Raw genomic sequence first — 27,724 nt, 5'->3', positions numbered from 1 at the left:
TTTGCATGCAGAAAAGGGGAGAGAGATGGAGAGAGAGTGCTAAACTCAGAGGACAGTAAATGACAACAGAGAAACGCAGACTCTGTCCGTCCGCTTTCTAAAAGGGCGATGTGATGAAGGCAGTAAACAGGCTGTGGGCTCTGAGATTATTTCTTTGTCACCAGCAGAGCCACCAGTGTTGCTGAGCACTGCTGTGGAGCAAATCCTCCTAGAGAGGGCTGATTGGATTTTTGTTCCAGGGAGCCTTTTGTGTTAGCAGCATAGGGACTAGATAATAGAGGTTGATGCCACTCTGTCTCTGTGTTATGGCTGGTGGATTGAGTTTTTGGACTTTGTGTGTGTGTGTGTGTGTGTGTGTGTGTGTGTGTGTGTGGTCTTTCTAAACAACCACTATGTTATTCACAACTTATTGCATTCTCTTTGCTTCTGGGCATGCTGGATGCTAAATGTTGGAGCATCGGGGCGATACCTGTTACTAATAGTAGGGCTTTACCGCTACGATGAATTGTTAATATGATAACCCGTCACTCTGCTAAATTGTTCATATGAAAATATTCTGCGCAGGAGATACTCACTGCTGCCACGGTCAAGGTCGTTATCAGCCTTTCCTCAGTCTGTGCCTCGGTCCTTCTGTCAGATCTACGTGTGGAGCATGTATGCCCAATGAGTGTGTATGTAGAGGACTGTATGTATAAATACAAATTTTATACATTATTGATTTCCGTAGGGAAAGTCTACTTTTAATTGCCCTGCTTTCACTCGCGGATCAGCCGTCAGGTTCATATAGAACAGCAGCCTCGGTCTTCCTGCAGGAAACTTCAACACAGCAGACGCTTGAACCCAAGTCCATTAAATTCAAGAAAGTCATTATGCCACCCTACTGTGCTGTGTGTGTGTGTGTGTGTGTGTGTGTGTGTGTGTGTGTGTGTGTGTGTGTGTGTGTGTGTGTGCGTGCGTGCGTGCGTGCGTGCGTGCGTGCGTGTGTGTGCATGCGTGTGAGTGACTTTGCACTGACTTCTATTGGAGACCAAGGAATGATACAGATTTCAACGGGCCAATCACAGTCAACAAGACAGTTAGAGCAGACATTCAACAGATACATTTAATGAATTTCTAGTGTTTCCAACAGTGCACATTTTCGAAGTAGATTAGTTTTTAGATTGAGAAATATTTGTCCAAAGCAGAGTATGGTCTTCAGCCCTGGAGGATAATTATGGATTCATAGATAATGAAAAATATTGTCAAGCCTCTGCAGAAGTAGTCCCTTTATTTATGGAACAGGAAAAATTGCACTTTAAAATTCTCTGTACTTGTCTCTCAGAGGCGGCAGCTCAGTGACAACAAAGGTGTGGACTGTTGTCAGGCGATGTGTCTCAGGCCACGCTGCACCTGATTGCCAGATTTGTCTTGACTGTTTTCTCCGCCACAGAACTAAATGTGTCTCAGCTTTGACAGAGAGCTAGACTGTGTTTCCTGTTTCTCACATCAGCTGGCAGAGGAGATGCCACAGATTTATCAAAGATTTGAATAGGTTTGGGTCAGCATTGTTTTAGCTCAAACGGATGAAAATGTGTTTGTGTTTTTTGCTCACCGGAGAGATATTGCTCGCTAAGATGAAATTTGGATACGATTATAAACATGAAGCAGAATGAGGGTACGGGGGGGGGGGGGGGGGGGGGGGGGGGCTCTGTGGCATGAACAGATTGTATTGTACGTTGGGGACTTGCAGCTCTTTCAATAGAAATTAAAACAAGATTAATAAAAGAGCAGCGCACAATGGAATAAGATGACTGCTGAGTTTTGATGTGCTGTGTTAATGTATTAAGCTCAGAACCAATCTTACAGTAAGCTGCAGGAAGGATTCTGTGGAGGATTTTTGAGATCTGGGACCTTGTTTGTCCTTGACTAGTGTGTGTGTGAGATGGGTCTGTGTCGTCGACCCCCCCCCCCCCCCCCCCCCCCCCCCCCGCATCTGATCCATCACCCCACCACCATGGGTCCCCCATCCCCTGGCGGGGAGCGAGCTGCTGGGCGGCCTGGGTTTTATCTGCTATTATCTGTCAGATGCTGTGCACCTGTGAGCCCGGCTGCCCCTCCGCATGACGGGCGGCTGTGGTCGCTCGAACAATCCCAGTGGCTCCCTGCTGTCAGCTACAGCAGCAATGAGAAGTTCTCTGGCTGCCTCCGTCTCTCTCTCTGACAGCCACCCTGGAGGAACTGGGACGAGAAGCAAAGGGAAGAGGAGGAAAAGGGGGAGAAATACCATTAGGATGAGCTGTATTCCCACAGACCAAAGCTTGCCCACCAGCCATGTGCAGCAGCTCACCTGGCTGCCAGATAAGTGGAGATTAGAGGAAGAGACGGTGGAAAAGGTATTAGAGGCATAAAAAAAATGTCTCTGAAACCCAGGGACAGCTTTGATACTTTTAGGATTGCTTGTGTCGTGTGTGACATTTGATGCCGACTTAAAAAGGGCACAGAGGCGGACTGCTCCGACACAGATGGGGCAATATTTGGTCTTTTATGTATTTTTGCTTGTTTGTTCCCCGTATCTATTGTTCGACTTGCTGTTGCCACTGTATAAATTACAGTTTTGTGAGTTCCCTATCTAGTTAGCGGAGAATAACAGTCTGGTGACAGGAGCAAGATCAATACAGGGCCGCAGTTGGAGGTAGAGCGGCCCTAATGAACTGAATTGACTGGTGCTGAAATATGATCAGTATTTCTCTGGTGGCCATTATATTCCTTATGAAGAAGATCAATGTCTCGTGGGTGGATCACTGAGTATACACAGCATGGTGGCAGGGCCGGTGCTGATACCACTCTAAAAACTTAATGAGGGATTTAGTCACAATAAGGTTCGCCTCTGTGTGTGTGTGTGTGTGTGTGTGTGTGTGTGTGTGTGTGTGTGTGTGTGTGTGTGCTCCATGTTCTTCTTTCTGTCTCTCTCTTTCAGTCAAAGGTCTGTTTTCAGGCCCTGCAGCATTAGTAGCTGATGTGCTTGTATGAGACTGTGCTGTTCATTTCATGGGCTATCACTTTTTAAATTGGTGAATGCCTTCTTCATGCTTGATTAGTAATTCATGCGGAGCTAATTAAGAGGCATAATAAGAGAACGACTGGTGACGTGCCTCCAACCAAAATAGGAAAGCGGTTTTACCCCGGACTGTAAACACTTGTGATTGATCGTGGTGGCACGTTGCCCATAAAAGACGTTTACGCTCCTCTGAATCCGTCGTCTTGGAACCAGACACCCATATCTTCATTTTGCTCGGTGCTTTCCTGATCTTGGAGCATCTTTCCAGAAAGTTGCCTTAATGATCCCTCCGTCCCAGCTGTCTAATGCCTGGCATCGTCATTTTGCTGGGTCTGTTGTCTGTATGATGCTGCTCAGGCTGGCGCCCGCCCCTGCCAGCCATCATCACGCACACACCTGTACCAGCATCTGTCCATCCTGCAGATTGGCACAGGTGCTGCCTGTAGATTGGCTGTTTACGTGCCGTTAAGGCGATGTACACACCCCCAAGCATGTGAATCGCAAGATGTCGTCTTGTTCTCCTTCTCTCACTATATTTGTCCGTCGAAACTTATCGGAGGAATAAAGCGGTCGTTTATTGAATCCGGTCGTCCATCTGTCCGTTTGTCAGTGGGAACTCTTTATGATTCCATGCGCAAGACTGCAATGATGACGTGTGTACCCACAGTCTAATTCCATCATCAGCATCATTACTGCTATTATCCCGTGTCTCCCTTTAATACAGGCTAATGGATGACCAATAAAGATAGATGAGCCTGGCAGTGTGGAGCTAATAGGCAGGACATGATGTCTGGCTTCTGTCCTGACTCTTCTCTTTACCCGATCAACTGGCCCCATAGAGAAAAAAACATAGCTGAAATATAATCTGCAGTTATTCCTTCAACTTGAATCAATCACTGTATCTTCAGCTCATCAGCATGCCAATAGTTTAGATTAACTCAGGGTTGATTTTGTGTGCTTGAGTAACTACTTAAAAAAAGAGCTGATTGGATTTATAAATTAAAAGTCAACAAACAACAATGGACACACAGCATTTAACTGATATTTAAAGATATGGAAAGGTCATTTTTTTACTCAACGGAAAATGGCACCAACTCCTCTCTAATTACATGTTTATAGTCATTTAACTGTGTGTATTTGTGAGAGAGAGAGAGAGATAATCAAGAAAATATGATAATACCATATTGTATGTATACTGGCATAGATGCCGCAGGGACAAATTATATAAAATTGTACACCTTCTATTACACAAAAAAGGTGCTCAAAACAGTGCGTTCATTGGAGCACTGTGACCTGTATGAAGTCGAACAAGAGAGCTCAGCAGTGCAGTGGAGCAACGTAGCATGAGATAATTACAGTGAGGAAAAGGGGGTACATGGGTTAAGTTGTGAGACTTTCGGTGCATGAAAATAGTTCTCACAAATTGTGCTATCAGTAATAACATGGCGACAATACAGGTGATAATTAAATGGAAATAACGGACTGTGGCAAGTTTACAAAAGTACATGTTCAGAGTGTTTGGGAGGGGGGGGGGGGGTACATTCTCACATTCAGAAATGTCTGTAATATAAAAATCAATTTAGTTGAGCTCGACTTTTATTGCGTCTCCAGGCAGACTCCACTCTTTGGTGCACCTACATAAAACTTAAGGAGAAAGTTTTTGATTGAACTTGCCGGAGTTTAAACACTGGCCACTTCAAAGACAGAAAGCTCCAGAAACCGAGCAGCCTTATGTTGACAAGCCCGGCCGTGAGCACAGGAGAGCCATCGAACAGAAGCTTAGATTAGCAGTAATCCTTTGTTAGTTCGACTTGTTGAGAAGCTGCTCAAATCTCTTGTCCATCACTCTCCTTCCTGTTATAGATGGTGAGGCTCTGTCAAAGTGTCAGTGCAAAGATGCATAGGAAATGACCATGGCACAGCCTTAAAAACTCAAATAATACCGTTTATAAAACATGTTGCAAAATGTAGCTTCTGTAAATGTATGTGAATGTTGCATTTAGATAGTTCAACGTAATGCTTCTTCACAGAAAAATGAAGCGAACTAGTCTCCCAAATCAAAAGCATCACTTGGAAGCTGTAACAAACAAAACAGCCCAAAATACTGCTCCAATAACTGACATAAAATGACTGTTATACTGTTCTGAGAGTTACTGTGATCGCTTTGTTTGTTTGTTTTTTAAATTCTCTTGTATACATCTAACAGACTCTGGAACCGGTCATACAGCACAGTGAACAAACATCTTGGGGAAGCTGGCATTTGAAACAGGCCTAATCATAACTAACTAAATGCCTGAAACTATGAAACGAAATATCAGAGAAGAAAAAATGCTCCGTATAGTTCTGCATCAGTTACTTTTCAATTACAGCAGCCGAGGCAGAACGAAATTGTTAGTGTCATTTATCGACTGTGGTGCTCTCCATTAGAGCAACAACTGAGAGAAATCCATCCTGTGTTTATAACCACCTGGCTGTCTAACAATAACAAAGAGTTCATTTCTGTCAGTCGGCCTTAAATCTTTCTGTTGTGATACACGGAGCAGATGAAACGTGTACACCAGGAAACACATGAAAGCGCACAGAGACCAATGAAATCTGACCAGGCAGGTAATCATCTTGGTGGCTTTTCTCGCCGCAGTTCCCTGAAACTATTTTCTTAGGAGACGGGGTGAGAGGTAATCGGTGTCTAATTTGAGAAAGGTAATGGCCCTGGACGTCTGAAATGTCCTGCTAACCCACCTAAAACAATACTTGAAATATCATATTTGTTGTTAAAGTTGGTATTTTGTAAATCGTGTTCTTTGCAAATAGTTAAAATATGAGAGAAATGTAAAGCCTTTGTAATATTACATTCACACTACTGGCGCAAGGGAGAATTGTTGTTCAAATGTTTGTGACGCAGATATGTGAAAACAGTTGATTACTTCTGTATCTGAACATCTCTGAACAGCAAAGTTACTGTCATGTCTATTACTTATGCCTTGGTGATCAACCCTGGTGATGTGGACCAGACAAGACTAGCCGAGCGCAGACACCATCCCCAACCCCCCTATGTGTATATTTTTTTTTAATACTTTGTGAGGAAAAACTGTCAACCATATCCAAAGTGCAGGACCAAAGAGAAGTAAATAATGTATGCTTTTGTTAGATTCTTTGAAGACGATATGTGCTACGCGTTGCCCGTTTTAAATGTCGAAGATTTCAGACCTCTGCACAAAACAGATTTTGATAATCAGAAGGTGTATCTGGTTCACAGAACTGAAGAGAATGGCAGCGCAGGCCAGCCGTGCGAAGCACAGATCCTTGCCCTTGCAGGTAAGTTGCCCTTTTAACACATCAGCGTTTCTATTTTTTAAAGATGTTTTCCCTCTGTCTGACCGAGTAACGTTGATGTGCGCGAAACGTGTCAAGGTGTCAAAGCAAGTCCTTTTGTCCGATCTGACAAGACGTGATCAGCTGGAATCTGACACTGATAGCCACAACAACGTCCTCGGCTGTGGCTAGCTAGATAAGCTAGTCAGATATGCTAAGATAAGTTTGGGAGATAGTCATTACCTTGTCGTCAATGCTTTACAGATTTTTACACTCAGGGTGTCGTTTTCCAAGAGTTGTCTCTCTTGTTTCGATAGAGTAGTGCTGCTTGTTTCGCTAAATACGTGGCATGCAACGTTAGCCAGTCACAACGGTTGTTTACAACATGGAGCTAACGCTTGCTAGCTTGACGTGTATTCGTTCCGCGTTAGCATGTTAGCACTGACGCGCTTGTTAGCTGCGTGCAGACGCAGAGCTGTCAGTGCATGATACACGCATGTGACAGACCGCGGGTGACCCATTATCGATTTTGTAGAGGTTTGTAAGTGCAGGCGAGCCGCTAGCATTGGAGCTTTGGTGGGTTGCGGTTAGCTTGTTAGCTGGGTTTATCTGTTGGTTTGTGCCACAGATGGGGATGCGGTGCTGCAGTCATCGTCTCAGATATTAATGGAGACAACGTATAGCAAGCTGTCTGTCAGTAACATGTCAACGTCATGGCTGTCTCACGACGGCGCATCATGTGCTGAAGTGTGCAAGAGAAACGATTTGCTCAACGCTAGCTCAAGCTACGGTGATGTTTGCTCACGGACGTTTTCTATGCCCCGATCTTTAACTAGCTACATCACTAATCCCCGAATCTGAGCTGTCTGGGCTGCGGTCCGATCTAACTAACACCTTCACAGCAGCAGTTATCTTGAAGCGCTTTGTAGCCAGGACGTTTTGTATCGCAACACCCTGCAAAAATATGTTATTCTAAGAGTGCTAAAGTTAGTTTGATCTAGCAGAATGGAGAGACAAAACGCCCTCTGCTCGAGTTGGACAAATGGATGAAATAATTCTGCAGGTACTTTAACGTTTCATGAAAATCCATCCAACTTTTTGGAAACTTTTATGAGTTTCTTCCTGCTTCTATTTCTGCACTTCACAGATACAGTAGAGGAATTTGAAGACAGTATAATGCAAAAGAAGATGAAAATTCCCAAGATGTCCATCAAGAATTCAGGAAACTCTATCGAAAACAATTTTGGAGAGGAGAGAATGCCACTCAGGCATAAAAAGGTAGGCTCACCTAGATTAGACGGTAGTTGTGTTATTTTTGAGTTTGTGCAATGATACCAGTATCATAACATTGAGTCACACTGCCCCTTGATCCTGCTGACATGATCTATTGATAGCACACATGAAATAAAAGTTAATTATCTAAAATAAGTAAATCAAATCAGCCATCTTTGTGGGTGCAATGATCAATATCAAGTCACAAAAATGCACTAACAAAGTATCCCACTTTAATGACTTTTAATGACAATCTTTTGTCGTGTCAGTGAGGACCCTACATATTTTTGCCCATAGAAAAAACACCATTGTACGTGTGGGCGCATGTGTGACATATATCATGTTGATGCCTACACAGAAATAGTCTTATATTTAAATATATCTATTGATGATACAATGTTACATTTCCATAAACTTGGCTGACACCCAAAATCCCCCACGCTATTTTTACCATATGCTGGATTAACACAAATTCAGCACTCTGGACAGCTGCCCTTTCACAGACAAATCCTCTGAGCGGCTCATCAAAGAACTCAGTGACTCCTCTTCTCCCAGTTCCTATTGAGATCTGCACAGTCCAAACAAAGTGTTTGCAGTCTGTCATGTCCTCTTTAGATTGATGTGTGATTCTTCTCTCTGTTTGGCCTTCAAATTGTTGAATGGAACCACTATTTGTCACATATGAAGTGCACTTTGTCACTGATGCCGCAAAGAGATTTGTGAAATTCTGTGAAGAATTGTGTTCATCTGTTAAACCTTCTAGTTATTAAAAGTCAAATTTCATTTCACTGGCCTATTTGTTCCCTAAATTGACAGTTATTGCTTTCCTCAGGCCCTGTCTCAGGACCATGGACGCCCCCTTTCCAACTCCTCCAAGAGCCTGGCAGCAGTAGTGGCTCGCCTGGAGAGAAATGCAGCCAGCTCCTGTGTGGAGGGCGATGAGGACCTGGACGAGGACCGGCTGGCTGAGGAGGGAGAGGATGCAGACGACGAAGATGAAGATATGGAGGCAGAGCATCAGCATCATCATCACCAGCAGCAACAACAACAGCATTTGGAGGTGGACACGGATTGTGTGTCTGGGGTGGTTCCAGCAGTGGTTCCTAGAGTCCTGTACGAGGAGCTGGTGCATAGCTATAGGCAACAGGAAGAGGAGATGAGGAGGCTGCAGCAGGAGCTGGAAAGAACCCGCAGGCAGCTGGTGCAGCAGGCCAAGAAGCTGAAGGAATATGGCAGCTTGCTGACAGAAGTCAAAGAACTGAGGGACTTCAACAGGAGGCTGCAAGACGTACTTCTCATGCGACTGGGCAGCGGTGAGAGACCAGGAGCATGCACACCCAACACGCAAATCACTGCCATGTATGACACAAAGTTTACTAGTAACCTTTGACCTTCAGTCATTTAAAGAATTGTGATATTGAAAATGAGTACATGTATAATTCAGCTTTAGACTTTGTCTTTTTAGTCTAGATGTACATGAGCATTTAGGACTGCTGGTAAAAATCTGTGTATTCTTCAAGAAATCAAGATAAACCAATAAAGCTATAAATAGAACTAAAGCAGATCAACTTTGAGTTAGGGGGCTTTAGTATGGCTTGCTTTTTAGGTTTACAGAGTGGACTTATGATGAGAGTGACCATACTAATATATATATATATATATATATATTTATATATATATATATATATATTTATATATTTATATATATATACATTTATTTATATATATATATATATATATATATATGTTTTTTTTTTGTTTTGTTTTGTTTTTTGTTTTTTTTTTATTTATATGAAGATAAAAGTGGCAGATATTTAAAAAAAAATAACAGATAGGTGTTATAGTTAAAAAGACATACATAATACAACAATGCCATTATTATCCAGCAATTGTAAAGTAGTCAGGCCAATATAGGAAGTTGAGAAAAGGCCCTTTAAGTGTGATTAAAAGTGGTGTCATTGCATTGTGCAGCAGTGTCCAAACTCAAGCTTTGCCAGAGGCTGGTGTTAAGCTCAGCTCCCATGTAGATCTGGACAGGGGCGCCTGGCGGGACCATCTAATGGACAGGCTAAAGATTAGAGCACCCTGGGGTGCTGTTGGGCAAGGGATGGAGTGCACTGACGGATATTAAAACTCATCAGCTACATTGGAGCTCAGTATGGCCAGCCAACAAGCCAGCTTAGTTACTGGGCTAAAATAACCGCCTGTCACAAGGCACAAGGAAGCTCGCTCTAGGGAAGCAAACAGACAAGCAGGTGGGCCCTGTACCAGTGATAAAGACCAGGAAACTGTCACATGCCACTAGACCTCTGTTCTGATTCTAGTGTCACTCTCCACTCTATAACATTACTTGCAGTTGATGAACGGCGTTTGACCTAACCTCATCTTGAACTGCTGACAGACTTAGATTTGTTGCTGGTGTCTCCGTAATGTTAAACGTGTCCTCTGTGTCTGTAGAGCCTATGCATGACAACGGCACTCAGACAATCAAGGCTGAAGTGGTTGAACCCATTGTTGAGGCCCAGGAGACGTGCAGAGAAGAAGCCAACACCAGTTCCAGCTACTCCCCCTCCCCCAGAACAGTATACACCTGCAACGATGGGAAGGTAAGTCTCACTGGACTCACTTACCAGCCACAACAGCATGTGGCTTGTTATTGTTTTCACCTCTTGAGTCTGTGTGTGTGTCATAATGGCAAAATGTGGTCCTGGAGACACCTACTGTAGTAGTAACTATCACAGATGTGTTTTTTTGCGTACTTTGCCAGGTGTTTGTATGTCTGTCTGTCTGTGGACAGATTTTGACAATGCAATAGCGTCACAACCGTGCACTTTACTTACAGGTGTGTAGTCAAGATCAATATAAAGGGCAAGTTTGAAGATGGGTGTAGGTCGAGCAAAGGCGCTGTAGTGGCCCCTTCCCCACTGTTCCCCGTCTGGTTTTCATTTCCATCATCTCTATTTTATTTATTTTTTTCTTGTATTTTGACATTTATTCTTGAATGAAAAAAATTACTCATCCAAATGTAAACAAAAGGGTTCCCCCAGCTCTGAATTTCAAAACAGCGGACTGAAAGATGCCATCGCTCAACAACTGATGGACAGGCAGTTAACATCGCCCAACACACAACAAATAAGTCTGACGGGCTGTTAAAAGCTAGTTTGTAATGTTTAGTCAGTCAGCAGTAAAACAGGCTTTTAGTTTCAATAGTGATCGATTTAGAATGTTTCCTTTCTGTGTCCCCCTCTTCACTTATATATTTGAATAAACCTGTAATTGATATGGTCAAATGTTACAATACAGATAAGGACTTTAAAACCTTTACTTAAAGATTATCCCAGTAATCCTGAATCCTTCAGTCCCCTCTCCTGTATCCCTGGCTCTCTGCCTGCGGGTGACCGTGGGAAGTAGCCTGATTCTGTAGGAAATGCTGTATTTCCTCTCAACACCCATGGACCTGGGAACACGCCGTCATAGTTGATCAGTCCTTCCCCCCCCCTGCCTGCCCTACCGTCACAGGTAAACAAGGTTGAGGAGATTATTATTGTTCCTGCAAGCCCAGCCAGCATCATCAGTGTTTATTAGCCTGTTAGGGTTCTTAAGTCCCCCCCCCCCACCGCTGTAACTCAACCAGCGTCCTGTCTCTCATGACAGGGGGGGAATTGGTACTACAAGCTCTGGGGCCTGCAGCCACTTCAAGCATGAAGAACACTTGCAAATTAGAAGTCTCCCACATCAGGGACCCCATATTAATTATTTGCACGAGAGGAATTTAAAGTGACTGACAGGTTAGCCCTGGTGAGAGAGTGAGAGGAGGGGGAGGGGGTACACAAAAGAAGAAGGAGAGATGGATGGATGGATAGAGATAAATGAGAGCAATGGGGGGAAGGATGAAAACAATCTTGACTAACTTAAGGGCAGTAAAAAGCTTGTCTGCTGGCTGGGGGCCTAAAGCACATTAGCTGCACAGGGAAAAGCCTTTTGGATGCTAGCCTAAAGACTTACCAGTGATAAGAGAGGAGAGACGGGAGAGTCACATATGCCCCCTGCTAATTTAGCTCACCTAGAAACCCAGGGCAGTCTGCCTCGTTTGGCAATCGGCTTGGAGTGTTTGGCGCAGGCTTATGCAACGTCCAGTGGAAGTGTGTAGAGAGCTACGGGCTAAGTTCATAGTGGAGGTAATCCAGGCTACACGCAGCCAGTGGCCTGAGCTTATTTATGTATCCTGGTTGGAGAAAGTGCTGCTTCTTGGGATTTGTAATTTGGTCTCAATGGGAGCCGGCCAAGATGTGTCCCGCCATGGCGCGCTGTGATCTACCTCATTCATTTAGGTTTTAAACGAACATGTAGCGTTGAAGATTGTTGAAACTGGATTCGAACCCCACAGCACTTTACACACATGTTCCAGGCAAGTTGGTGGTCAACGTTGACGTCGCAGGATAAAGTATATTACTGAGTTTAACGATACACGGCAAATGTGTTGTTTTCCAGTAAAATCACATGCTTCCAAGTATGGTACCAAAAAGAGTAAAGCTACAGCCGGTTTACATTGCGCTGCAGCTAGATTCTCGTGATGTTACGACATAACGCGAGAGATGTTGGATCACGTATCGCACGAAAACCTTTCAGGCTTCTAGTAATACGTTTGTGACCGGTAAGCTAGAACGTGGACCAATCAGCATCCTGTGAGGAGCTACTGGCAGCTCCCAGGCAGCTTTGGGCGTGGCTTTAGGTGTGTGTGAGACGACACAGAGAGGCGACTGTTTGTTTAAAACAACAGCGGCGGCTCCCTGAGAGGTCAGCGTGGAAGCTTTAGCATCAATTATATCAGAACTGGAGATTTCTTCAGTGAAAGAAAAGCAAAGAAGGACACTGAAGGCTTTTGTCGATGGAAAAGATGTTGTTTTTTTTCCTGACTCGCTTCAGTAAGAGTTTGATTGTCAGATGGCTCATCCAATCACGTGTCACGTATTTTTTTGACAGCGCCTTCCCTTTTTCAAACACTTTCCAATGACAGCTTCTCAGATGGTTCTGTGGAACAAACCGTCCGGCGAGTCAGGTTACCAATTGGTAACTTTTGTTACAAAAAAAAGAAAATGCTTTACAAAGTTCTCTTTTCCAAGCTAAACAGTACAATAAAATATGTATCTGAAAACATCCAAAGTGAGAATTAAGCAATAATTGCAGTTCAAGCAAATATGACACAAAGTTATCTTTATTACATGTACCAACTGTTCTTTTGTCTCCTTCACCCATCATGCCCTCTCTTGTTGTGTAAACGTTTGAACATCAATCCGATTTGATGAAATTGCCATCCCTACACCAAAGGTGATCTATAACCAATGACACTATAACTACTGCTCTGAATTCTGCTGCTCCTGAAGCAACATGAATCATCAGGAAGATTCATGTTCTGTCCACTTTAAATTTCAAACAAGGTTTGTTTCTTCATTATTTTTGGACAGACAGCGCTGTTGTTTTTAAACTGAACCGATAAAAGCCACCATGCATTAGACTTCTCATTTTGTCTGGCACTGTTCAGGTGACAACACATACAAGATATATAAATATACATGTTTAATCTCCAGCAGACTGTAGATGCACATGTTAAAATGTGGTGTGCTCTGCTTGTCCTCTCTGCAGGTGCACCTCGGTGGAGGAATCTGGGTGGAGGAGGAGAAGTGGCACCAGCTGCAGCGGACCCAGGGAGACTCCAAGTTCACAAAGAACCTGGCTGTGATGATCTGGGGCACAGAAACCCTCAAGAACCGCAGTGTCACTGGAGTGGCCACCAAAAAGAAGAAAGATGCGTTGCCCAAACCTCCGCTGTCACCCAGCAAACTGAAAATTGTCAGAGGTAAGATAACTTAAGCTTCTAAAATCAAGACTGTGACAGAGTGAAGATTTCCTTTTTTTCGTTCAGCCTTTTTATCATTGAATTATATTCATTAGAATCTAGACAAAGATAAGATCAGCAATTTTTTGTATTTGATGTAGTCTGACTGCTCACACTGGCTCCTTCCGCAGAGTGTCTCTACGACAGAGTGTCTCAAGAGACAGCCGACAGTGCAGAGATTACGCAGAGATTGTCCAAAGTGAACAAATACATTTGTGAAAAGATAATGGACATCAACAAGTCCATCAAGAACGAGGAGCGGCGGGAATCCAAGTTGCTCATCAGACAGACAGTGAAGATGGAGAACTTCACCTACGATGGCATGTAGTAATCAACTGTTGTCACGCCAGCGCCTTCTGCCCCCCCCCCCCCCCCTCCCCCTCCCCATGGTCGGCAGGATATTGAGGGAACTAGATATGGGTGGTTGGGGGATGTTTGTCACAAGAGTTTCTTTGATACATTGGATTGGTTAAACAAATAGACCCCCTCCCAGCTCCCCGTAGAGCAACCATCACCTTCCTCAGTGCCCAGTTTTCCCATTGGCTGACAGACAGCTTTACCCACCGGTGAGAAACTGGACATGTGTGAACTAGTTTGATATGAGCTGGTATGAGTGTTTTTATAAGCTTTTCAGTGGAATTGGTACAGAGACATGGTTTACTGACGTGTGTGCATTTGTGTCAAAGAAAGGTTATGATGTAATTGTAAAAAAAATTGATTTATTGTTCTGTGTCAGAACATAGTTTTGAGTCCTTACACTTTTAAAAAGTAAGAGGTTATTTCCCTAGATAAAGTATAGTGTAAAGATAATGATGCTAGCTTGCATTAGATCTTAGACGTGTGAACAGTTGGATATTTTGGTGACTACCCAACAACAGCTCTGGTACTTACTGCATAAGATGAGACGGCAAGGTCTCAAATGCACAAGTCTTGATTGGTAATAGCCATATTGCATTTTGCAGCAGAGATTCCGTTGCTTGGAGAGATTAGTTATTAGTGTGTGCGCCCCCTTAACTTAAGGTCAATCTCAACTGTTTTATTAAAAAGACCAAAGCTGAAAAACAGCGGTAAAATGGGAAGTAATGGGAACTCTAATGTAGAGGCTATAGAGTGCTATTTTCTTTGTTTTGTTTTTTTATGTTGACCTTTCAGTTGTGAGCATTTGTGTTACTCTTTATCAAACAAGTCACTTTCAGACAATTTGACTGTTTAATGCGTTTTTAGTGGTACAGGCATGTTGATGCCTAGAAAGGCCTTAACTGGATTTGGCAATCACCAGGAGCTGGTATGCCCCTGGGTTTTCTAGTAAGCTGTGATTGTATATGTATAGTAAGCAGAAGCGATGAAGCTTCACCTGCACTTTGCTGTGAGAATGTGAGAGGTGGCTTGGTACTATTTTCTGCGTGATTCACACCATTGAGTTGATCTGAGCCGGGCTACTTTCTGCCCTCCCTCTTGTAGTTAAGAGATGCTGCGCTGCACGAGACAATGCGAGGAAGAGAATCCGGGCCCAGCTCTGCACGGTTGAGGTCATCTGCATGTGGAAGCAGTGTTAGCTGTGGGTAAAGCTGTCTGAAACACTATTGTGCTGTTTGAAGTCATCTGGGCCTGCTGAACCCCATAATAACCCCCTCTTTTTTTTTTTAAGCCACGCCACTGGGGAACAAAGTAAGGTCGCTCCAGTGACAATTTCCTCTGAGCTATGCCATCAGAACTTTGAAAAATGTCCTCTTTTTCTTGTGTTTTTTTTTTTTTTCTCTTCAGTTGTTTTATTGTTTTGATCCAAAATGGTTTGTGTGGCTGTCTGCAGGCTGGAACTAAATGCTGCAGATTGAAATCTCAACTGTGACCTAGCTGTGGCTAACTGTGAATCTGCTGCAGAACTGCCCATCAAGCCTCTCTCCTCTTCATACTCTAGATTCTCGTTTGTCGGTTGGTTTATTTCTGTCTATATCATTTTGTCTGTCTTGTTTTTTTGTTTTTTTTTTGTTATTTCAAAAAGTTCAGATCAGCCTTTTGTTAAGCTACTTTATGTTTTGGAGATATATTAGTGTACATAAAACATCCTTTTTTATTTTTTCAACCAAATATTTCAGTTTCTAGTCATGTTACATGTTTAAAGGGTCTGATCAACTTTTGGTTAATCTAATTGATGTTGTAATTCCATGTCACCTGACAATTTCTTGTGTTTCTTTTTACACTTACATATTTGTCATATGAACTGTTGGCTTTAAGCTTGATGTTGTATCCAAATGTAGATCAGTACAATCTACTAACAAATGAAAAAAGGTCTCCCTTTAGCCAAAGTGATCTGTGTGGAACATGAGAGACTAGGCTTCCCTTAACAGAGTCCATACATTAAGCTACATTCGCTATTTAATGAGCCTCACGTAGGATCTACTTTCTAGTGATCTACCACAGTAAGATGATAATTTGCATCGTTAAAACATTGTGCTCAATTGAGATGCAGTAGTTAGCTCAACACAAACCATTTACATTGAATGCACTTTAAACTTATGGGCAATTTCTTCGATCTTAAAGAAATGTATGTGGTATTTGTCCTTTTTTTTTTTTTTTTTAAATGTCTATATAGATAAAAGTTAACAATCATTGTATTATCATGAAGCACCTTAGAACATTTGGGTTTATTGTTTTCTATGGCAAGAATGAGTTATAGGATATCATTTTGTTTTGCCAGTCAGATATTCCCCTGACATACCAATGTTTCAAAACGAGATAATAGATTTAATACCCCCAACTACTACTCGGAAGTAGTACTACTAGTACTTCTAGAGTATTTGATTCTTTGAAGATTTAGTCGGGGTGTGTTTCACAAGTCACACTATGGTGAAAGGGCCTACTATGGCAAAAGTCCAAAACTGCTTTCAAGCCCAAATCATGATTCATCAATCTAAAGATATTTACCTATGAAATGTGCAAGCTGACTGGAATATGTGCTTTAACTTAATGTGTGAAGATGCTGGTTATGCATAGATATGACTTGTATAGAGATAATTGTGTATTTTTTACAAACGAATGGTAATTGTAAGCCAAAGTATTGAATGCTGAGATCAAGCTAAAGAAGGGGGATGCTGACTGAGGAATCAGCGAGGTTTGCACAAAAGTTGGCCAAGGTAATAGAGCCTAGTGAATCTTAAGACACCAATATGGTGACATATTATTGACTTTTAGGTTTTTTTGGTTCCTAAAAAAAAATCCCTTTTTTCAGTTTGTTTATCCCTGTACAAAGCAACATGTGAGGTGTTCGTGTGCTAGCATGTATTTAAAATACATGCGGTTTAAAAGAAAGAAAAGATTTCTGCTGTGCAAAGCAACCATGCTGAAATTCTGACACTTTGTCGTGTTTGTGTTTGTGTTTGTGTTTCTTTGTTGTTTGATGCCAAAAGGGGGTGTGGTTAAATAATGCTTTAAGATGGAGCATTAATAGAGTTATTACATCATCTGAAACTTCTTTTCAAATGCTGGTTTCCTGGAGCGCGATTAAGCCTAATCCTTTAACTAAAACCATCTTTCATGGATGAAAGCTGTATGGAAGAACTGTATGTTTTTAACCCGGATTTGGCTTAATCTGTAATGGAAAGGCCAATCTCCAATGTACCAAGTCACTTGCAGAAGAGCAGTTTGGGTTTTTGCAGCATATTAGTAACATACACCAGGACATAACCTGTCAGAGCCATCGATGGATGATAAAGGCTAGTTTTGTGACATAACACCAGACCTTCCAGTACTCTCACTGTCACTCTCCAGTAGTGCCAGGGAGCAAATGTAACCTCGCCGGCTCTGTGATCCTCTACCTGTGCCACCTCTAGTTTCCTACTCTCCTGTTGTTTCTATGGACTGGATTTAAAGATGCACATCTATCGAGATAATAGCAAATCCTGTCCTCGTGGCTTGGTGTTTTGGCTTACGTTGTGAACACCTGTCAAAGCTTCAGAAGTCTGGGAGCTTTATGTTGCTTTTTGACAGTTTGATTTGAGGAAAGCGATCGGTTCTAACTTCACTGTGTTGGAACAAGATAAATGGCTCCATCTAGCAGTTTTCACAACTAAGTGTACACAAAACATATTACGGTTTGAGCCTCAGATACAATGTCAAACTTATTTCAAATGAGAAAAAAAAACGGGAAGAACACATTGTTGGGCCTATATTTTTCTTAAGGTAACAGTAACTTTGTATACAATCCACAAACCGGTTCTACTTCATCTGACTTCACCGTCCTACCTCATTGTTACTCTGGTGTTTGTTTGTCAGTGACTGTAAACTATGTGTGTATATTAAAAAAGAAAAGAAAAAAAAAAAGAAATCTATAGGAAAGGTATACCTGGTTACTCTCAACATGTACAGCATATAAAACTTGTAAAACACCTCAGTACACAATATCATTCTTAGGAGAAATCAGTTGTATTACCTGCTTAAAGATGCTGCTGTAAAGGGGTATCTGCGTGAGGGGTCGTCTCTGAATATATATCTTCGCTCTTTGCTATGTCGTGCAGTTGGTCAGTGGTTGTGTTGCGTCTCTGTATTGCATTCTGAGATTTTTACTGGTTGACGGTGCTACCAGCAAACAGTTCAAGAACTGATCTGTCTATCGGACCTCAAATGGTGCTGTTTTTCTATGTTTTTATCCTCATACAGCTATGTTTTATTCAGGTGTGTCAACCGCTACTATTCCCTCAGCTAATCAAATTTTAAGCCAAAATGTTTCACAAACCGATAACTCCTGCTATTACTGTATCAACTATATGCTATCCATCCAAATATTGTAGATAGTGATTATATCCTCAGCTGTGAGTTTCACAAGTACCTCAGAACTTGCTGATTTTCAATGGATGCATCTGCTTCTAGCACCTGTTGTCTACCAATATTACATTGTTGCAGTGTATTTTCAGAAATATGTATTTTTACTGGTTAGATCAGGTTTCACTATTCATAGGACATGATTACTAGATCACACTCAGACGACCGATAAATTTAAAGGATTCCACTGTTCACTGGTTGCATGCCAGATTGTCATAAAAGAAAATGGCCTGGACTGGGCAGCATATGTTACAGTGGAAGAGGTCCTCAGCAAAACCATGTTCTGTGTGAGCCAATGTTACATTTCTTTTACAGAAACCAGATTCCATTGGAAGTTGTATTTATGGTGGAAAAATAAGATCCATTAGAAGTGATTTTGGTAATGCACAAACTGTTGCCCCGTCTGGTTTAAGATGAAATGTGTCACACACAAAAAATGAGACAGACAATCTTCATGGACAGTTTTGGAATAATTGATTTTATCGAGTTACCACTTTAATCTTCCCCAGTTGTATCTCTTTGCCCCTAACTGATATTTAATCCATTCAAATGTAATTTCTGGTGTTAAAAAGGAAATTCGTGTAGAAATTTATGATTGACTTACGATGAGCCGAAGTCACATAAAGCACTGTTAAGTTTGCATAATCATACAAAAAGAGCATTATATTGTCTTTTACCCTGTACAGTGACACCAATGGAATCTTTTCTGCACCAAAGTGTTGTTCTGGGGTAGATTGCTCTACCTGTCGGTATGTAAATGTCTGTCTGTGAACATGTAATGTGCTGGGGAACTCCTCTCCACTGTGATCGGTGTATGTTCAAACACACAGCAGTTGGTTTTAAAGGAAGCACTTAAGCCATTCATTGGACTGTTTCATAACGGTTCAATTTTAAGCTTTGCTCTGGTCCAGGGAGTTTTGTGTGTAGTTGAATTCCTATGCAGAGTTGTAATCACCTGGTACCACATCACTGTTGGGTGGAGGGCCAACCAGGGAGACAGATAAGAGGAGAGTGTTCAAACCTTTGAATGTGTCAGCACAGCCTTGAGACTGAATCAAAGGGGACAATGGCGACATGACAAATCCGTACTGAACTATTACTACATTTTCATACTCATGGAGGTGAATTAAACTGAGCTATACAGGGCTGCTTGGGTGTATACCTGTCTGTAGTTGTAACTGCATTGCAATGATCATTGGGGAAAGACAGGGTTATTACTGTTATGGAGTTTTTCCAGATGGTGTGATAATGTGAAAAGAATTTCAAGACTATTGCAGTAAACACTCCCTCACCCTACTTCAGCCTCCCAGAGGCAACCCTACATTTACAGAAAATGTTCTAAGTATATGCGATAGAGAGTGTACATGTCTTTGCTAAACCGGCCACACCTCTGCTATGCGAGCAAATCTTTGACGCTTAGCATCCTGTTCTGTGTTTTCTCTTGCTGCATTCAGGAACACCTGTTTAATGTATAGATAAACAGAAATAAATCAAGACTTTTATTCTATCAGCACAAACCTCTTGTTGTCTTTTTTTTGTCTTTTCCTGCCTCGTGATCTTTTTCTCCAGGAAACAAACTACTGTTCAAGATGAGCCTTGTGTTGGAAACTTAAGTCTCAAGTTGAAACCACACTAAACCTTTCTGTTTCCTAATGTTAATAACTTTTCAATGTGCAAAATACCGAATGTATTCAGTACTGACTGATTAGCTGTCTTTCCGAGAGCAATATGGGGAAGCTGTAACTTCCTAAGCTAGGCTAACTGGCTACTTAATCTAGCTCAACATCAAACGAGAGAGGTCTCAATCTTCTCATCTAACCCTCTGCAAGACCGCAAATACGGTGTTTCTCAAAATGTCAAACTATTGCTTTTTCACCACCTGCATCAAAGGAGTTTCGGAACAAACCGAAGCGGACGGAAATTTTCTCATCAAATTTTCTTCCGCTTTTGTTGACAAATCTGTGTGGCCTTGCTCTACCGTCCGGCGTTATAAAGCACACATTTCCTGAAGTTACAGGGGGCTCTGAGTAGTAACTTCATTTCCACTCATTGTATTTTCACCTCAATCTGTATTTTTTTTTAAATTACCAAATCGGTGTTAAATCTGGTCAATAGCTTGGAGCACAAAATCTACCTCGAGCCTTTAAAGTGTTATTTCTTACACTGGAATACCACTTAACTAATGTCAAAAGAGCTTTTATTTTCAAATTGATGGCCATGTGTGCTGAATGGGAGTCAGAAACCCTTAATGAACCCGAGGCTAATGCAAATTTCTCAGCACACAGCTACCCGGTTAACTTTTAATTTAAATGCAAAGATTAAAATTAAGTTTGAGTTTGCCGTACAATGGTAACAATTTACTTTTTTTTTTTTAAACATCTCGCCCAGGAGTCTGACACCGTGAAGGCAGACAGATTTCCAGACAGACTGAGGCAGATGAGCTCCGGTGTTATTTCTCTCGACAACTCATTCCTCAGCGTAGCTGTGTTAGCCACTTCTGACAGCAGCTTTCCATCCTCGTAGGCTCTGTAGTTAACTTCTGTCACCATGAAGATCAGTCCCGTCCTCCTTCACAATACGTCTGATTTTCAAGTTTGGTGTGTTTTGGACGACATGGGTGTGCATCTGCAGAGAAGGTGAGGGGATTAACAGGCAGATTGTTCTCAATGTCAGCCGCAAGATAACAGGATGGCAGAGTTCACTGTACTGTATTTGTTCATTCACTCGCCGCGCTGCTGGCCTGCTCTCGGTGCCACGCAGCACGCCGATGATTGGCAGCGCTGTATCTAACATGTCCCATGTCCAAACCATATTGCAATATCAACTCGGCTGCATGAGAGCAAGATAAGACAGAAAATGGAGTGTTGACATACGAGATTGCTTGTAAGATGGCTTGTTTGGAGAGGCTGCTATCTGAAATGAGCCCCGACATTGAATGCTGGATTTGCTTGAGTCCACATTGGGATCTCATAGGAAGTGGTCACTGTGAGGGCCGTTTCCTCCCTCTTTCCTTAGACTGAGCTCTGCTCGTTCCCTCGTCTCTCCATCCCTCTCCCCTGTCTGGCACACTGATGCATTTCCATATATTATTGCCTCTGTAAGCAAGTGTGTCATGCGCCCAGACTTTTCCTACAGCCCAAGGGGACTTCTCAATGTCATTATCGCTAAAGCCTGCCACATGCCTGTAATGTATTGCCGCTTGGCTTTATTGGCAGCGCGATGATTCAGTGGTGGTGATGATGGATTAGCGCCGGCTGGGTCGAGCTGGGCTGGGCCGTGCTGAGCCGGTCCAGACTGGGCTGAGCTCTGCAGCCTTCGCTGTCTGTCGCATAAACACACTGTGTCCTCCTCACACACTGCAGCACAGAGGGAGACATATCGTATTTATGTCACACACACAACCTAATGAATATGGTCATTTCAGCGCTTTTTATTGAGCTTCTCGGAAGACTCTCTGATTCATCTTGTCCACCTTTCGCTTTTCACACAGACTCGGTGCACACAGCGGCGCCGCATAATAGGTGGCAGTAATGTGTTTGCTTTATGACATTGTTATTGTTTTGAATGTGAAGATATAACAGCTTTTGTTGCTTCCTGGAAGGGGAAGTTCAGAGAGGGTGCACTGGGTGCATGTGTTGCCACAGCATAACAAGGTTTGATGTTTCCAGGAGCACACACACACACACAAAGAGGGTTTAGAGGGAGGACGCGGTTGCATGTTTTATTACTGAATATGAAACACACTCCATATAACACAGCCACCCAGGCTGAACTAAACTAAACGGCACACTGACCCCCGAACTGAAAGTCTGAACTCAACTCTCGGGTCTTGATTGCAGGCTTTTCAGTCTCTCTTGCTGCTGTATGCTGCCACGGTGATCAGGCTCCGGTCCCACTGCAGGGGAATTAATGGACATTACTCTTCATTTCTTACTGCTTGCAGCTGCAACTGTTAACCTCTCTTGCCCTGTGAGAGACACTAGCTGCACGCTCTGTTTCCTAATACAACAAATGAGTTTATTAGTGCACAGGAGTTTAGCATGCAATATATATCAGTCAAGAACACAGGATTTTCAGCATGAAATGCAAAATCATGAATAGGTTAATTAACATCCACAGGGTTGTTAATTAGTCTGTCTTGGGGGATGTTTTATGTAGTTTCTCCCTCAACGACTGACACAATAATACTTTGTCTCAACTTGATCCACACACTTTTGCAATATTTCTCCCTTAAAGGCACGGAATGCTTGCTCGTAACTCTAAATAATTAGAAAGGAACAATCAAAAGACTCAAGCGCCCACTGTTCTAATTGAATCTCACACATGCTGTTAGTGTACGTGGAGCACTTTATTGTGTAATTTCTCAGAGATTTGTTTTTGTTGTCCACATTAAGCACATGATCTACACAGCATTCATTTACTCCACGGAGCACAGATCTGTATGCAAAATACGCAGGAAGTGTGTTCGTTACATTATCTCTGTTGCCAGTAGTGATGTTGAATCATGCATTATTTTTCCCTATACTTACTACCATCTCTGCTGCTATGTTAATCTGAAAAGTGACCGCAGGGTTAACAGACAATGAGTCTGGTTAATTCTGCCTTTGGCCTCCTGAGCCAGTGATACACATGGACGAGGAACTCACATTGGCTTTTCTGCCCATGCTCCTTACATGCCTTACTTTTTTTATCCAGCCATACGCATCCAGCTGCATGTCCCTGCATTGTCAGTTAACTGTATGAATGATAAGATATGCTGGTAAGTCTTGACTGTAGCTGTTGAATTTCTCCCCGCTGCCAGCAGTTATTCAGATGTCCTTATCATCTATAAGAAGCTTATTTGGCTTGTTCAATGATAAAAAAAAAAAACTGGTAAAGTTTGGAATCCGTCAGTCCCTCCAGTAAGCGGATGCAAAAGCTCTCTTACACACGCACACGCTCTTACCTGTGTATACACACACACACACACACACACACACACACACACACACACACACACACACGCATACTTAAGCACAGAGCTTCCAAATGGCCTCTATTAATGCAGACTGCTCTCCCAATTAACAAGATTCAAAGTGATGATGAATTTTTCATTCTCTGAACATTTAAGCTAATTATGGCCCAAATGAAGCAAGGTTCCAGTGAATCACCATGGCAGCCAATGTCACTGTCACAGTGCCACTCTGCACCACCACCCTAATCACTACAGCTGCTTAATATTCATCTCCCACTGCTGTCCCCTTCCTGACTCACCTCTCCTCCCCTCTCCTCTCTTCTTCTCCCTCCTCTCGTCTTGCCGCTCGCTCTCTTCTTCTTGTAACTTCTGTTCTTTCTCCACTGTCCTCACCTCGTTCCGTCTCGCCCCCCTCAGCGCGTCTCTGTCACCATAGATGTGTTGTTTCAAACGGAAATCTACTAATTGCTCTAATAGCATTTTAATGATAATTTAATGTAGTAAATAAAGCTTGTTACAAGCTAAGCAATTTTGCTGGATTTCAAGGGCAATCAATCCGTGTCCGATACAATCTGGTCACCTCCTCGACAGTGGGTGTGAGACGTCTGCAGTGTGCTTTCACTCACGCAGATCTAACGATATTTATGTCAACATCTATAAATCCATAAAAATAGTCTGGTGGGAAAACTACATCACTCTAGACATCATCACTTTGAAATTACTTTCCAAGTCATATGATTTAGACCAGGGGCTCTCGAAGTCTGACGCAGTATGTCAGTGTTTACTTTAACATGTTTCTTTTTTTTTCCCCTCTCAAAAGGTAAATATGATTTACTTCATAATACAAAGACTCTTGAGACATAAATTACATGTAGCCTGTCCTATCAGGAGGATAGGAAGGTGATGAGTGTGTTTATATTTCATGCATTGTGAAACAGCAGCTGATCATTTACAACCAGCGCACCGAGTTGAGTTCAGAACAAAAAATGTGTTATAAGGCTTTCACCTGAAACATATTTATATTAGTTTATATTCAACAACATGCTCTGACTATCAACTATTTTACATTAACGTTTCTTCTCACAAATACCTCACTGAATTGTTATCGCACACACTCTGAAGCCTATGGCAGTAATGCTGGCACTAGGAACACTGTAGCCCATGACTGCTGTAGCTCAAGATAACTTCTACATACACTTTAGGCCCCAGAGGCCTTTTTATTTGTCAGCTCTATAGTTTGACATTCTCCCTTTTAATCAAGTCTGTTTTGAAACAAACTTTATGCCCTGTGGTTGTTCACGCCATTTTCTTGTTTGTTGTTTTAGTTTTTCATAATCAATTCTCCTCAATAAATGAACATACCTGAGTTGTTTCAAGTCTGCTTAGCTTTGTGAGTCATTGGTATCCATTAAAGAGATTAGATTTACCTTGAAATCGAAGATGAAGTAGTTCATTTTGCATTTGGATTCTTCGGCACATTTTTATCAACCATTCCCCCGGATTAAACATATTAAAAATGATGAGGAGCTTGAGCTAGAAAGAGAAAAAGAATAAACAGCCGTGAGACAGAAAAACAATTTAATTTCTCTTTTTATGTTCTACCAGTGGTCATTTAGCTAGACTCTTTATTTAAATGGTAATGTGAAGCTGGCTAAACAGGCATGGCGAATCAGCCTGAGAAGAGAGCCAGACTTCAAAAAAAGCTGTGGTGTTTCAGGCTCTGGGAGTTTATCTGGGTCTTTCCTCCTGACGCCTGACGGAAGGAGGCAGAGTGGGGAGCCGATTGAGCGACAAGGATAACTCTTCTCGGTGTTGGAGTATAATTAATTAGGTGTGATAAATTATACCATTTCTAGCAAAGCCTGGCAGCACTGCCACATGCACTCTCTAACACACACACACACACACACACATACACACACAAATACTCAAATAAATGTGTACTCTGTCTCTGTCTCCTCACACATACATGCTCACACACATACAAATGGCAATGCATGCATGTCAGTAATTGCGTTAGAAGAAGTATACCACTTTGCAAACTCTCTAACCTCCCTCTCAGTTTGTTGTGTACCACAAATTGAAGGTAAACAACATAAGAACAAATGGATTTCCATCTTAAATCCAGCAGACTATTCTTTTTATTTTTTATGAAAGTTTTGTCAATGAATGTAATGTGCCAATTGAACACCCGTATACAATATGTCCTACCTCGTTCAGCACTAAGAGCTTCATGCTTTAATAACAAGCAAAGTCCTCAACTTTGTTTGGACTTCAAAATAATACAATATGTTTCATTACAAACAGCAAGGAAGCAAGGAAAGGACTGAACAGTGGATTTGGGTTTAAATTCTTAGTGACATTTTCCAATGAGTTGTTTCTTTGCATCTTCATTTTCCAGAATCAAATATCCCTGTGTATAAAAGAAATAAGCAAACTAGCTGTTGTCAGGAAAAGTAATGGAAGTTGTAGATGTTTTTTTCGTTGAGAGCAGTTCTCTCTCTTTTGCATGGTAGTATGGAGCTCTGTTTACTCAAGACAATTAAAGCCAAGGCAAAAATCGAACAGAGACAAACATACACTGTAAAAAATGTCTGTGTAAAATTGTCAAATCACTACAGTAAGAGACCGTTAATTCTAAATAGGTTATATTCAGTTTCTATGACAGTGAATCACCGTAAATATATAAATCAGCCCAAACAATAATTTGTGCATTATTTTTTGTAAGAAATAGTTTTTGTCACTGTTAATTGTACTAAATATTGTACTGATAACGGAAAAATACACCGTAATATGAACTACATTCAATACCGTAATTTTTTACCTTGAATACAGTTGTATAATTTTTCTGAATTCCTGATGAATGGGCTTTTTAAAGTGTTATCACAGGAATGAAAAGGTCACTGGATCGCATCGGAAATTTTCATTCTCAGTTATTTACTTAAGTGAGCGTCAGTAATGTAGGACTAACATTGGCTGCCCAGGAATTCAGCCATATCAAAAGACTCGTCTCCTCCTACACAGTCTAGCAGTTATGTGTAACATACAAGACTGCAAATAAAGGAGAAAGATACAAATGTGAGAGGGTTAAAACTACAATTAACGCCTCCCAGTTCAATGCTTTCAATGCAACCCACCAGTCAGGTTGCAATTTACACCTACCTGTCCCAACTGTCATCACTTCATTATCCAATTAGACATTATTGTGAAATTGTCATAATTAGCATATGAACTCCTGAGTTAAGGCCAAAAAACATGTTTTGTGGTGTCACAGTTACCATTGACCACCAATTTTGGAAAGTGGATGTTTTTGCCATATGTAATGAAATTCACTCAAGGAGTTCCTGAGATGTTGCATTCACGAGAATGGGATGGATTGATGGACAACCCGAAAACAGTCCATTAAACCAGCATTAAATAAATCTGAACCCAACAATGTGGCACGTAGTAGGTTGCTCAGTAAGATTCAACAAATGTCTTTTATTATCTCTTAATGGAGAGATAATGAGATAATGAGCTACAACATTAAAATGTAAAATAACACATTTTAGTGCTTAATCAAAGTAAGACATGAATCAACAGAGGTTTTTTTTTTTGTATTGGTCTCAAACATAACTCTGGGAGTGTCAAAACAGTTGTTTAGGTGCAGTGGCTGCTTTTTCTCCAATAAACACAGCCTTCACTTGGTTTCTTAAGCAAAAGTCGTCATTTAAATTCAGTCAAGGATTTACCTTATTTTCTGCTTCAACAAAATCTTCATACTTAGTGATTCCCACTTCACCCTTCTCAGTAAGTGCACTCTTTAAAAGGACAACACCATCCTCATGGCAAAAAAAGCTTCTTTTTTTATCAATGTGATGAAAAAATAGCAAGAAGTTTGATCTTCTCTGTGCTGTGAATGTATTTGTTTCTGCAGTGATATTTGGATTAACTGTTTACCTGCAGAGAGATGCAGCAAAGTGCTGCTGTCCAATCGAGATATACAGTGTTTCTCTGTTGCAATACATCGTACCACAGATTAAAGGTGCAATTTGCAAGATCAAGCCACATGTGCCAAACAAATAGAGGGCAGCATTTCTTCTCTACTACTGGGTCCATACAATCTAAATTTACAGTCATCAGTTATTTAAAAAGAAAAAATTGCTAACTGCAAACTGACGATGTAGTGTCACGGTGCTGGGGAGGACGAAATGAATTTAGGCTACAAGTTGTTTTCTCATCTCTGCCACTTTGGATTTAATCCAGTCAACAAACCATCAAAACATACACGGACCACTTACCTTAAACGTGATTGACAAGCCCTCGGGCCAGCTCTACTTCTTTGTGCTCTCATGTTGGACTGAGGGCAGACTGGTCGCTACAGTGACTCAATATCGCCTCTCCAGGTACAAGTGGTAGCTGTTTTGCAACAAGCCCATTTCAGTAGATATCTCTG

The 27,724-nt window shown here is 41.8% G+C and overlaps 2 protein-coding genes across 4 annotated transcripts in view; both read left to right on the top strand.

The window, feature by feature from the left end:
- Positions 1 to 27,724, top strand: part of agbl4 (AGBL carboxypeptidase 4) — a 372,526-nt gene that overhangs the window by 300,008 nt on the left and 44,794 nt on the right. The window lies entirely within an intron of this gene.
- On the top strand, positions 6,132 to 19,839 carry bend5 (BEN domain containing 5). Of its 2 annotated transcripts, none has more exons than XM_068707290.1 (6): positions 6,132 to 6,352; positions 7,497 to 7,627; positions 8,454 to 8,934; positions 10,079 to 10,227; positions 13,265 to 13,478; positions 13,649 to 19,839. In XM_068707290.1, exons 1-6 carry the CDS (start codon positions 6,169 to 6,171, stop codon positions 13,843 to 13,845), a joined length of 1,356 nt encoding a protein of 451 aa, XP_068563391.1. In that variant the 5' UTR covers positions 6,132 to 6,168; the 3' UTR covers positions 13,846 to 19,839. The 2 variants fall into 2 exon arrangements, with proteins under 2 accessions (XP_068563391.1, XP_068563392.1); XM_068707291.1 differs by lacking the exon at positions 6,132 to 6,352 and adding an exon at positions 7,115 to 7,412.

Source organism: Cebidichthys violaceus, unplaced genomic scaffold, assembly GCF_023349555.1.
Source record: "Cebidichthys violaceus isolate CVI_PGR_0920_01 unplaced genomic scaffold, fCebVio1.0.p SCAF_13, whole genome shotgun sequence".
Lineage (NCBI taxonomy): Eukaryota > Metazoa > Chordata > Actinopteri > Perciformes > Stichaeidae > Cebidichthys > Cebidichthys violaceus.
The sequence above is the reverse complement of the archived record's forward strand: the minus strand, read 5'-3'. Positions and strand labels throughout refer to the sequence as shown.